This window comes from Pollachius pollachius, assembly GCF_949987615.1.
Source record: "Pollachius pollachius genome assembly, chromosome: 1".
Lineage (NCBI taxonomy): Eukaryota > Metazoa > Chordata > Actinopteri > Gadiformes > Gadidae > Pollachius > Pollachius pollachius.
In genome coordinates this window covers 1,716,913-1,730,352 of record NC_136934.1, presented here as the reverse complement: position 1 = coordinate 1,730,352, position 13,440 = coordinate 1,716,913, and the positions used below count along the sequence as shown (strand labels likewise).

Here is a 13,440-nt window from a genome sequence, read left to right as displayed (position 1 = left end):
AAGGTTTCAAAACCGGGAAACAATGAAATACACTGTTAGAACAGTGCCAGATTTGAAACTCTGCAAATGCGCTGGTGACATTTTTGAAACTTTGAAAATGTGTTGGTGAAAATGATGAAGAAGATAAAATAGAACACAAAATCATGTTTGCAGATGTTTTAATTTTTTTTCAGGCTATAATCTCTTTTTTCAGTGTTGCAAAACCTTTTTTACAAGGTGTTGAGTTTTCAAACCCAGCCTTACAAGCCTTTGAAACCTTTTTTTTCAGGTTTGAATTATGGCAGGATACTGGCTCCATACGCAAGATCATTCCCTAATTTACCGACGCGTGGCGCAGGAGGGAAAAGAACACTCTGCGCCAGTTGCAAACTAGCAACGACACATGCGCCAGTGATTAAGTCACTTGCGTCGGATGCAAGATAGGGCCCCATGTCCGTTGAAAACCTTTCTGTTTCTGTAAGTGTCTATAACATGGTTATACATAGTTCCAAACATCCATTCTACGGCTTTGGACATCATTCATTTCCATTGCTGGCCGCCGAGTAACTTCTGAGGTTGATTAAATAGCTACCTCTTTTGAATTTTCAACTGTCTATATTTTATCAGAGGCACTTTATGATTCATAACCTGAAATGTATTTGTATGTGCACAGCGTAATTATGTTTATTTTTATCTTAGACGACCGGTTGCCTGCTAGTTAGCTCGACTTTGCAAGCTGTGAAGGTATCTCCAGGGATAAATTGATTAGGCAAGGCAACTTTATTTATGTAGCACTTTTCATACACAAGGCAGACTCAAAGTGCTTCACATAAAAACATTGTCGTACAATAAAATAATAGATAAGTAAAAGAAAACATATGCAAAGAAGTGAGTAAAATAGAAAGTTAAAATAGCATTTTAGAAATCTTAAAAGTATTTAAGATTTAGCAGAAAGCTAAAGCAAACATGGAAATCTTCAGTCTTGTTTTAATGGTGCTCAGAGTTGGGGAAAGTCTTAAATCCTCAGGGATCCTCAGCTATTTGTTGCATAGTAACTAAATCCTGCCTTCCCATGCTTCGTGTTTACTCTGGGGATAAACAACAGATTGGTCTCAGACGACCTTAGTGGTCTAGAACGCTTATGTGGTGGAAGCATATCAGTTAAATATTTTGGGCCTAAACATGTAGGGATTTATAGGTTAGCAATATGATTTTAAAATCAATGGTCTGACCTACAGGAAGCCAATGTAACGATTTAAGAATTGGTGTAATATTTTACATTTTTTTGGTCTTTGTTAGAACTCTATCAGCAGCATTCTGAACAAGCTAAAGCTTCCTTAGAGTTTGTTTTGCGAGACCTGTAAGGAGACCATTGCAGTAATCAAGCTTACTAGTGATAAAGGCACAAGTTTTTGTAAGTTTTTGGTGGACATGAACCCCCTAAGTCTTGCTACATTTTTAAGGTGATAATATGCAGATTTTGTAACTGATGTGATTTGACTGTCAAAATGTAAATCTGAATCCATGATAACCCCTAGATTTCTGGCTTTGATTGAGGTTTTCAGGGACAGAGAGTGAAGGTGTTGGGTTACTTTAAGCCTTTCAGTTTTAGCACCAAATACAATTATCTCTGTTTTGTCCTCATTTAGTTGAAGGAAATTTCGGCACATCCAGTCTTTGACCTGCTCAATGCACTGGCACAGCAGATCTATGGGCCGATAGTCATTTGGTGATAGCGATACATAGATTTGCGTGTCATCAGCATAGCAATGATGGTCAATATTGTTATTTTGCATGATTTTCCCTAGTGGGAGCATGTAGATGTTGAATAAAGAGGTTCCTAAGATCAAACCTTGTGGGACTCCACAAGTCACGTTGGTTGATTCCGATACAAAGTCGCCAATGGAAACAAAGTAGTTCCTATTTTGTAGGTAGGACCTGAACCAATTTAAGACTGTGCTTGAAAGCCCCACAAAGTTTTCTAACCTGTCCAAAAGTATTGTATGGTCTATGTAACAGATATGGAAAACTGTTCATTAGTTATCATGAGTTTCGCAAATGATAGAGCAGTTGTTGGTGTTTTAAAGCCATCTGCTGGTGTGATTGGGTATTGCAGATCTGCATCCGCATTAGGTGTGTGTGCGGCCGTTGCTAGTCAGAACCGGTTGACGTGACGTGGTAAATTCGCATTGTAAATAGCTCCCGAAGATTTATAAATTTTAAGATCGAGAATGTATGTTTATTTTATGAACCTCGACATATTAGATGATTGTATATTGTATAATTGATATGTTATAATTGTTTTTATAGTTTGTCACTTTGTAGGGAGTTTATTCACATTTTAGTTGGTCATATTAGTAGGTCTAGTAGCATTAGTATTGAGGTTTTGCCAGAGTCAGTATTCAGACGGATGTCGTTTACAACTTTAATAAAGGCGGTCTCAGTGCTGTGCAGGGGTCGGAATCCTGATTGGAAGGTGTCATAGCAACCAGTTGATGCCAGGAAGTGATTAAGTTGCTGGAGGACAACTTTCTCAATGATTTTACTTATGAAGGGTAGATTTGATATTGACTGGAGAGAGTTGTTAACTATCTGCAATATGTATATTGCTAGGCAGTCTAAAACATTCTTAAAGAGGTTGGTAGGCAAAGTATCAAGGCAACAGGTGGATGGCTTTAGTTGTGTCACAGTTGAGTTGTAGAGTCTATAACATTAAAGCATGCCATCCTTGCCACGAACAGGGTGGTAGTCCAACATTTTTGTTTGAAGTGGAGATATTGATGGCGCGTCTGATGCCTTTAATTTTATCAGTATAAAAAGCTGCAAACTCATTGCATTTCTGCGTGGAATGGAGAGGTGGAATTTGGTGGAATTTGTGTTGGGGGGTTGGTCAGTCTGTTGCAAATAGGGTTTGTGCATTATTAGTATTGGTTTTAATGATATTGGAGAAAAATGTTTCTCTAGCACTTTTTAAGTCTAAATTGTAGGCACGGAGGCTCTCTTTATAGATATCATGGTGAATATGAAGTTTTGTTTTACGCCAGATGCGTTCAACCTTCCTGCATTTTTTTTTCTGTGCTGTTACAGAAGCAGCTTTTCTCCAGCGTGCCTTTTGCTTTCCAGAAATCGTTTTAACCTTATAAGGTGCAATGACATCTATGACTTTCAAAATTTTAAAATTAAAGTTTTCTACAAGATCATCAGCAGAACATGGGTTGGGAGGTGGTAGCAAGGAGATGGTCTTTTTAAAAAGTACATTAGAATCTTCATTGATATACGGTTTTTTGACTGTATTTGATTTTGTCTGCATGTCGGGAATAAAAGATATGTTAAAGAAAACACAAAAGTGGTCAGACAAGGAAGGATCAGTCACAGAGAGATCAGAAACATTGAGGCCCTTTGTGATAACCAGGTCTAGTGTGTGCCCCTTACAATGAGTAGCCTCTTTCACATGTTGAGACAGTTCAAATGTGTCCAAATCATCATTCATTCAAATCATCAGTATGCAAATTGAAGTCACCAGTAATAATTAGACAGTCAAATTATGTGGAGATGCTAGACAATATTTCTGTGAAGTCATCGAAAAAAATTGCAGAGTATGTGGGTGGCCTGTAAATAATTAACAGGAGAACTCTGAGGGAGCATTTCAATACAGCACTAAGGTATTCGAATGATGGAAAATCACCAAATAACATCTGCTTCCCCTGAAATACATTTTTAAATATAGCAGCATTTTTAAATAGCTACCTCAGAGGGCCTTTATCATGCATATACTGATCTTTATTTGTATGTGCACAGCGTAATTATATATATTTTTATCTGGGTAGACAACCGATTTTCAGTCATTTCCTGCTTGTTAGTCATTTCGATTTCGCCAGACTACACCAGAAGTTCAGTAGTGAATCTCTGACAACTTTTATTTAGTTAGTTATTGATGTAGGATTACTAGGATCATTAAGGTTGATTAACGACGGGTTTTATTTAGGTTAAATCTGCTGAACCTGACGGTGTTAGCTTGTCAGCTAAGTACTGTTCGTCTGATGCTATAGATTAATTATACCCGTGAAAAGGCAGTTGGATTACATATATGAATACAAATTGTTCCACACAAAAAATATAAGCCATAATGAGCTTTCAAATGTTATTACACAGACAGTAGTGTCATTATTTTTTTCATGAAGTAATCTTCTGTCCACCCCTTCCCCAACTTGGCAGCGATTTGGCCATGTGTCGGGAAACTCATTGACCTACATGCTATTCAAGGTCTTGTCTGATTATTTTCATTCTCCTGCAGGTGGACGTGGGTGCTGCTGATGGTGGATGCTGATGGCAGTGGATGCTGCTAGCGGTTGCTGGTGGCTTGAGCTGGCTGGTGCCGGCAAACACTGCTGCTGCAGGTGGCTGCTGCTTGAGGCGATGGCTGCTTGAGCTGGCTGGTGGTGGCGAAGGATGTTGGTGTCGACTTCTGCTGCTAGTGGTGGCGGATTGTGCTGGCGACGGCTGGTGGTGGTGGCGACGGCTGGTGGCTGCGATTGTTTTCCTTCCTTTCGACCTGATGCACTTTGCTATATCCTTAACCTCAGCCTGTTGCATGTATTTTGTTAGTTTATTAATAACTTACAATATTCCTCCCTGTTCCTTCACTTTGTTTCTTGTTTTTCAAGTTAGATATACACGCACACCTGTTCACACATTTGTTGTTCTTGGTCCACACATGACTAACTTTGTTTTATTTATTGATACCCCCTGGCTCTACTTTTCTGTTCTTGTTCACACTTACTGTGTGTTCTTAGTCCTTGTTCCCACTTATTTTTGGTTCCACAAACCTCAGCCTGATATATGTGGAGAGGATTTTTTTTCTAAACACTCAGCAACTCAAACACTTTTAACTCCTGGCTCCAGCTTTACATGGTGCATCCTCCTTTGCAGCGTGCAGATGTTAGGCAGTGGAATCTGCATTTGCTGGAGGGTTTTATAAGCAGTTGTCCATTTTATTTGTATTGCTTTTTTAATTGTCTGCTTTCCTCACCGTATTCCTCTCTTGTTAACACACACACACACACACACACACACACACACACATATATATATATATATATATATATATATATATATGTATATACACAATACTGTTCCTTCACTTTGTTCACACACACACACACACACACACACATTCTTGTTGTCTCACTCATTGTTTAATAAAAAAAATACTATTTCATTCATCCAAGCATAAAGATTTGTTATTCTTTAATACATTGATACTTTGTGTATGGCTTAGTCTTAAAAGTATCATGGTTGTGTGGTCAGCCCCTGCCTCATCAGAAGAAGTTGCCTGGAAACTAAATGCTAAATGGACTGTCGCTACTCTGCTTTCTCAAGCGCTCTCTGACCACGGGTAAGTGAATCGGAATTACAAGCAAAATCAAGGAAATCCAGTAGTCCAGTGGCGCAAAAAATAACATCTTGAATCGTCTTTGATTTCAGAACAGTTGTAGTAAGGTAAAAGTTAAGGTTAAGCCACTAAAGTCAGTAGCCTAGTGCTACCCATGCTAACACGAACGTGAAGCTTTCCCTCAAACGCCTAAGTAGCCAAATGTAAAACTGACATTTACAAATATGCAACAATAGTCAGAAAAGTACTTGGGTATGTGTTTTGCGCTGAGTTGTTGACGGGGGGTGGATATAGGACGTAAATATGAGCTATTATGACGCGGCTCTTCTCAATGCCGTGGCACGCGCCGTTCACGTGCACGGGCCCTTCGCAACGACGCCAGCGTCTTCGGTTGCTAAGCGACGTCAACGTCTTTGGCGGACTATTCCTCTGCTGATCAACGCTACGAATGGTAACAAATAAACTGTAAAAAGACACCTTGTGAAGCTATTTTTTCGTTTGGCAAGTAGCCGCTCATCATCGAAAATAAGCCCCTTCAGGTCGAAGCAAGACACCTCCGTTTCGCGTCGGTGTCCGGTTCGCCCTGTTTGGGCTTATTTTCCCGATAATGACCGGCGTTCTATTATCCCTTACTGGCTGGTTCAGACTACACGATTCTCAGACATTCCTCCACGATCTAACATGTCACACTATACGATCACAGAGCCAGGAAACCGGGCCTTGTCTCGTCGTAAGACTGGCCTCACTGCAAGATTCGAGGGTGCGATGCTCTCTACTTTGTATCATCCACGTTTGCAAGATATTTCATTATGATGGCGGTCCTCTGCACAGAAACGAAAAGGAAGAAAAAGAAGAAAAGATTGTGGACTCGTTCTTGGTTTGCACGAAGAGGAGAGCTCGGGATGTCGGTGCTACACACCGAACCGGAGGTAATGTTTTATGAACATAATAAGTTGAACACTGCGCGTGAGCTCCAGCTGTTCGCGGGGTTCCCTCGCGCAACTGGGGGCGGGGTTCCCTCGTGTCAACAATGGATACGTCATGCGGTTCCCCAAAAGATTCTGACATGCCAAACTTTTCGTCGTGGGGCTTTCGAACGTCGCAGACGAAAACATCGCAGATCGCAAGCATGTCACAATACAAGACCTCGTCTCGTCGCCGACCTTTCAAAATCGTGTACGATTCGCAAATTTGTCTGCGACGAAAGAATCGGGGCAAAATCGGGCTGAAATCGTGTAGTCTGAACCAGCCAGTCAACGTCAATATTACTCTGCATGTGGAAGGGAAAATAGCTTTATTTGTAATTACAATATTATGCTGCTGTATTTTCAGAGACCCCCACAGATATTTGAGTTTGCTGCTTTCATGGGAGCCATACTCTCTATGGGAGCTCAGCTCCCACTGCCCCCCCCTAACTCGAACCCTGGCTATAGGCCTTTTTACACTGCCGAGCCGGTTCGGTTGCAGCTTGGCACGCCCGGCGATTATCCCTTCTTATCTGAAGTTTCCAGTGTAAAACCGAGGGGGTCAAATCCCCCGTTCGTCACGGCGCGGGCTTTCTTGGTTCACTGGGGAAGGCGGGGTTGCGCACGGAGTCTCTGACCTCTTTAGAATAATTTGTATTATTGCATACTGCCGAATGTTTTAATTTTTTTATGAATGAAGACACCCGCATGCAATAATGAGTTCACGTCTGAGTGTAGACTACAAACGCGATTAACTATGGTCAGGGATGCTCGTTACTGTCTAGACACGGTCCAATAAATAGTGAACTTCATCACAGCCTCACCGAAGCGCCTACAGTGCTTAATGCAAACAATCGCAACAAAAAACGCCTGCAGAAATTCTCCGACACCCGCTGGTCTCAGCATGATGCATGTCTATAGCCTTTGTCTTCTGTCATTGATCAATATGACGACATTTTAACCACGATGGTTAAATTAAAATCAGAGGGAGACAGTAAGTGCAGCTCGAAAGCGACCTCCCACACAAGAGCTTTGGAATCATTTGATTTTGTTATATGCCGTGACGTAGCGTTTGATCGGTACATTTCAGCTGCGCATGCATTTTTGGAATTTTAAATTGCTGCAATAAATTATGTTGTTGTTGACTTCTAACATGTCTCTATCTTTGCTGTTTAAATCTAACAATAGTCTATGAGCATTATATCGGCGGTAACCACTGTTTTTGGTTGCGAAATTGCTCAAGCTGGGCATTCCGTGGTATTGGATGTTTTAATAAAACACATCGAATACACGGAATGTCCGCTGGTGACGCCACTCAGGCTATAGTAGGCTAACGATGCTCTTCGCATCCTACGAGCACCTCTGGAGTCCTCGTTAGCTACGAGCGTTTTCACGACGTTCGTTACCAACAATGCTTTCGGGAAACAGTGTGAACGATGCTTTCGGGAAACTGGGCCCTGGTGTGAACACATCAAGACACTTCTCCCCAACATGAAGAGAACGGGAGGCATTGTGTGTGTGTTGGGCTTCTACACTCCACCAGGGGGCAGTGGTATATTGAGCGTTTCATTTTAACACCGTTACCGAACCACAACACGCGTTTATCCGTGTGAAGGGGTGTGTACATGGAATCCATCAATGGGAATGTTTGAATGATGCTTTAATCATAATTACAGCGCCCCTAATCGTAAATTAGGATTTGGGTTTATTTTGTCAATTGGTAGTATAATAATGAAGTGGATGGGCTGATTTGATAGGTGAGGGTGGTGTTCCCCTGGCAGGGTGGAGGGAGCGCTGCAGGCTGGAGGTGGTGTTCCCCCGGCAGGGTGGACGGAGCACTGCAGGCTGGAGGTGGTGTTCCCCCGGCAGGGTGGACGGAGCACTGCAGGCTGGAGGTGGTGTCAGATGGGCTGATAATCAGGACCCACAGCGGAAACAATCAGAGCCCATTAGAGAACGCACGTCAGAGAACGACAGCAGGTCTCTGCAGCGGCACACGCCTCCACACACGTCCACACACACTCTCACACACAACTTCACAAACACACTCACACACACACGCCTCCACACACGCGCTCACACACAACTTCACACATCACTTCACACACAACTTCACACACAACTTCACACACACACACACTCTTCAAACACACACGTTCACACACACACACGTTCACACACAACTTCACACACACAATCACACACACAACCATACACACACACACACACAACCACACACACATGTTCTGACACACACATTCAAACCCATCGCCGGCCTTACGTCTGAGGGTGGTTTTCCAGTGCTGGACGGCGTTGTTTAGGCAGGAAACGTAAGATTTACTCGAAAAACGAAATACATGAAAAAGAAACACAAACACAAACACAGCTGTTCACAGTTTTAAGACCAAGAGAGCAGATTGCTATCAGCGCTGTGTTGTTCATCACTTACCATTTCAACATATCCAGAAAAGTTTGTTATTGTTTTTTGAAGGAGGCCAGCCTCGTATCCGCCCTGAGAGATTCTGTAAATATTCAATTAGAGCGTGTTTCACACGACGGGTCACAGGGTAATGCTGTTCTGAGGTCGCTGCCCTCGTGGTCCGCTCCATTTATAGACCTGATCGTTTCTCATCGCTGTCAGAGACCAGAAACAGCATTTAGAAATACGTCTGCCCTGGTGTAAAGGATCGCTGTTGCGTCAGCAATGTCTTTGTTTAGCAGCACTAGCATCTAAGATGCCCTTGAATTATTTGATAACTTTTGGAGTTTTTGAGTAGCCTTAGTTTGACCGGCACACTCTAAACCCTTCAATCTAAATCACTTTCATTGAAGAAGACTTTGTTTGCACCATCAACAAATAATTTAAACTATTTCCCATAATGGAACACAATTCTGCCGCTTATCTTGTATTTCCTCCACTAAGGGGAAGGGCTCCCAGGGCTGTCTGGTCCCAGTCTACGTCTCAGATGGTCTGTTGTTGAACAGGTTTCCCCCCGGAGCCATCTGCTCGGAGCGCTGGCTGTCAGCGCGAGCGGCAGGAACCGCCTGTGTGTTCATTAGTGCCTGGCGAACGGTGGGGGCCACGTTGGGCTCCCTTTCCCAGGGTCCGGGTGTCCTGTTTGACCCAGAGCCTGGTAGCTGATAGCGGAGCCTCAGCCTCAGCGATTGTGACTGCAGTCCCAAAGCGCAGAATAAAGGACGAGGTGATTCATACTCTTTTCGTTCGGAGATAGGGATTCGAAAAAAACAGAAAACTCCGGGACAACGTTTTGGTAAAAATAACAGCTTTGTTAAAATGATGATGTTCAACTTCCATTTATAAATAACATTATTTACAACAAATACAAGACCCTGTTAAATATTGAACAGGCTGTGCGAAGAACAGCGTTTACAAACTCCTACAGGGTTGGGTCAACGGGTCGGTATATTTACGAAGAAACGTATACTTTTCGGTAAATATCATCAAGGAATTAAGGACAAAGAGAAGACAATTCACAGATCCCGTTCTCCGGTGGAAACACCTAACAACATGCGATAACATCTTACATTGTGTAAAAAAAACCCTGAATAAATTAGAACAATAAATACTGTGTCAAGCAGCTGGCCTGAATCATAACGCGCTTGACATTCAACGGTGTGTGCATGAAGATAAGGCCAAACAGCACCCTGGAGGCGATAGAGGACCGCCAACCTCTGCCCCGTGACACGGGAGGGGGGTTGGTGTCTGGGACATGGAGATCTGTCCAGGCGGTACTACGGGGTCAGAGTCCCCCCCCCCAACCAGCCACCCCAGGCCAGGACTTCCTTGAGCCCAGCGAGGGAGGGGCTCCATCTCTCAGAGTGGCAGGGCACATGTTTCCCAGCCCCAACACCTTGTTATCACCGTGTCTGTGAAGGAACGCGCAGGACGGCCTCGCATGCCATCCAGGGGGGGGGGGGGGGGGGGGGGGGGGGGGGAAGTGGGGTAGGATGGGGGAGAGATAAGGCTTTGACCCCAGGTTGGACAGAGAAGGCTGGGGTGGACTAGGGGGTGGAGATGGGTCTGGGCCAAGGGGTCTGGGGGGAGGAGGTGGACTAGTGGTATGGGGGGTGGAGGGTCTTGGGGCTGGAGGTGGGTCCGGACCAGGGTTCTGGACAGGCAAGGCTGGTTGCCCCTGAAAGGTCATTGGCCGAGGCAGCTCCGCCATAAGTGCTGAATTGCATTGGCCTCCAGCAGAGGCTCTGATAACAGAGAGGAAGGCTGATGTCAGGGGACTGGTGTCAAAACAGGAGGGACGGGGGGGAATGGTAAGCAGATCAGTTCCCAGCAAGCTTCCCTCGATTTGGTGCTTCAGCCATTGGACCGTTTCTTGAGGAAATACTCAGTTTGGTACAAAGTCTCCTTGTTTGGGTCAACTCTAGATCCTTAATCAATCTGATGCAAGGTTAGCACAACCTCCCCATTTGATACATAACATTCCTTTACACTCTTTACAGACCACCTGACTTGCTTCGGAGCATATAGATTCAGACAGGAAAAGGCTTATTTCTGCCTGCCTTGTCCTACCGATTGCGGCCTAAACGTCTGCGTCAGTCCACGGCCCTCCAACTATCTACAGCCGCACTCGGCCACCATCATGCCTTCGTACTTGTACTTGTATGTCACGACCCCTGTGTCGTCCAGGTACAGCAGGGATATGGGCTCCAGCTTGGTCGGCACACAGCAGGCCTTGGCCGCCTTCTGGGGACTGTTGATGTTGACCAGGGTCTGGACGATGGCGTGCTTGGTGGGCGTGACGTGCTTGGTCAGCGGGTAGGTGCACACGCCGCTGCACTCGAAGGCGTCGTAGCCCGTGGGCGCGAGGATCCAGCTGTCCCAGCCGATGTCCTTGAACTCCACGAACAGCGACTGCCTCTTGCAGTAGTTGCCCTTGGCGTTGCGCCGGTAGCGAGAGGTGGTGTCGTAGATCATGTTGGAGCGCATCTGGAGCAGGTCCTCCTCGTCGGGCCCCTCGCCGAAGCCGTCCTCCTGGGGCCCCTCCCCCCAGAGGCCGGTGAGACCCAGCTCCAGGTTGTCCCGCTGGAGGGTGAGGTCCGAGGTCTCGTGGTCGATCATCTCGTTCAGCTCCTGGCGGTCCTGCCGGTCGTCGCCGCTCTGGTCGTTGGAGAAGACGATCAGTAAGGGTTTGTGCTTCTCCTCCGGGCTGGTGTCGATCTTCATGTCGCCCATCTCCGGCGGCGGCGGATGCGTCGCGTCGCTGCGGCCGGCCTCCGCCTCCAGACCCCCGGGCTCCGGCCCCGGACCCCCGCCCTCCTCCGCGGGGGGCAGGCTGGCGATGTGCACCTCCAGCCGGTGGGTGGTGCCGCTCTCGGAGCTCCGCCAGCGCTGCACGGCGGCGGTGAGGTCGAAGGCCTCCCAGCCGTCGTCCACGCCGTACACCTGGCGGGAGGCCAGCTCCACCGGAGCCGGACCCGGGGGGGCCTGGAAGGCGTCCCCCCTGGGGGGCGGGGGGTCCCCGGCGCCCTCGTCGGGGGGCCCCAGTTCGTAGACGGAGACCCGGCGGTCCACGCCGCTGTACAGGTGCCGATCGTTCTGGACCAGTGTGTAGAGACGGAGCTCGGCGGCGGTGATGCGCTCGTGATGCGGGACGGAGACGTTGAAGAGGAGAGGGTGGCGCCGCACGTCACTGGGCTCCGCCCCCCCGAGGGCCGGAGCTGGGGAGACAAGGGCCCTCAGGTGAGGGCTTCTTAAAGATCTCCTATTATACTACTTTTCTGGTCTTCATTTCTTATTAATGACTCCTATAGAGCAACCTGACACGAATCACAGCACAAAAAAACGATGTCGATTTTCGGGAAACTCTTCCTCTCATCCGGGCGCTTTCAGCGTTCTCTGTCAACACTCGGCTTCGTCCTTCTTCCCCCCTTCGCCCCCCTCCTGCCAACCCCACTCCGATGTGATTGGTTAGGAAAATCCGGATTGTTCTATGTAGATAAATCCTGGAAATTTGAACGAGTGAATGGCGACCGGCGTCCCTAGTGTTTAGCGCTCTGCCTCCCCAGACGGTCAGCAGGGAATACGTCTAAATGCATGTACGTCATTATTTGACACTTTAGTATGGCTAAACATGACTATAAATCATTATAACAACTTTTACAGGTCATAAAAGTCAAAAAAGCATAATAGGTGCTCTTTAAACACACTGAGGACCGTCTCAGTGTGTCCGTCGGACCCACCGCACACCCAGAGAACTCTAGACACCAGACTGGGTGATCGTCTCGTCAAAGTCAGTGATTCAGTTAAGATTCACCTCTATGTTGACCTATGGTTCTGACATTCAGCCCTAACTCTAACCCTAACCCTAACCCTATCCCTAACCCTAACCCTTACCTAACCCTAACCCTAACCCTTACCTAACCCTATCCCTAACCCTAACCCTTACCTATCCCTATCCCTAACCCTAACCCTAACCCTTACCTAACCCTATCCCTAACCCTAACCCTTACTTAACCCTATCCGTCCAAACAAGGGTCCAAAATGTTATATGACTGCATTATCGTTATAGAGATTCTAAAATGTGCTGTTGGTCCTGTTCTAACCCTTAAAACACAGATCCATTACATACAGATGTGATAAATGAATGAGGTGGGGTGTTGGTGCTCACCTTCGTTCTTGAAGCTCCGGATGATGTTGGCGGTGGGCATGGCGCTGTGGTCGTTGGCGAAGCGGTTGTACAGCTCCATCATGTAGTCCGGGGGCTCCACCCGCACGCCAGCCCCGCCCGCCCACGTCAGGTTGAAGGTGTGGAGGAACTGCTCCTTCGGGTCGTCCGGCAGACCCTGAACCCCGCCGTCCGTCCCCCCGTCCGGCCCCGGCCCGCCGCTGGCCGCCGTGGCGGAGGGACGGGGCCGCGGCAGGGGCGGAGGGATGGGGCTCCCCCAGCCGCCTGGGGGAGCCCGGAGCAGCAGGGCGGAGAGGAGCAGGAGCAGCGTCTTGGAGCTGAGGCGGTTCCCCGCGTTAGGCTCCCATCCGCTCGCCATGGGAGAAACACGTCCCGGGGAACGGGAGCAGCAGTGAGGAACCGGTTCAGGCCGGACAGAGTAGAACCGCGTTCCTCCAAACTC

General features: G+C 46.8%; 1 protein-coding gene across 1 annotated transcript in view; it reads right to left on the bottom strand.

The window, feature by feature from the left end:
• Window positions 1–10,436: 10,436 nt before the first annotated feature.
• Window positions 10,437–13,440, bottom strand: part of bmp10 (bone morphogenetic protein 10) — a 3,315-nt gene continuing 311 nt past the window's right edge. Inside the window, exons 1-2 of the mRNA XM_079746389.1 lie at window positions 12,981–13,440; window positions 10,437–12,030 (exon numbers count right to left, since the gene is read on the bottom strand). The exon at window positions 12,981–13,440 is cut by the window's right edge and continues 311 nt beyond it. Coding sequence (XP_079602515.1) covers window positions 10,925–12,030; window positions 12,981–13,356 — 1,482 coding nt within the window. The 5' untranslated portion in view covers window positions 13,357–13,440 and the 3' untranslated portion in view covers window positions 10,437–10,924. The remainder of the gene's footprint in view (window positions 12,031–12,980) is intronic.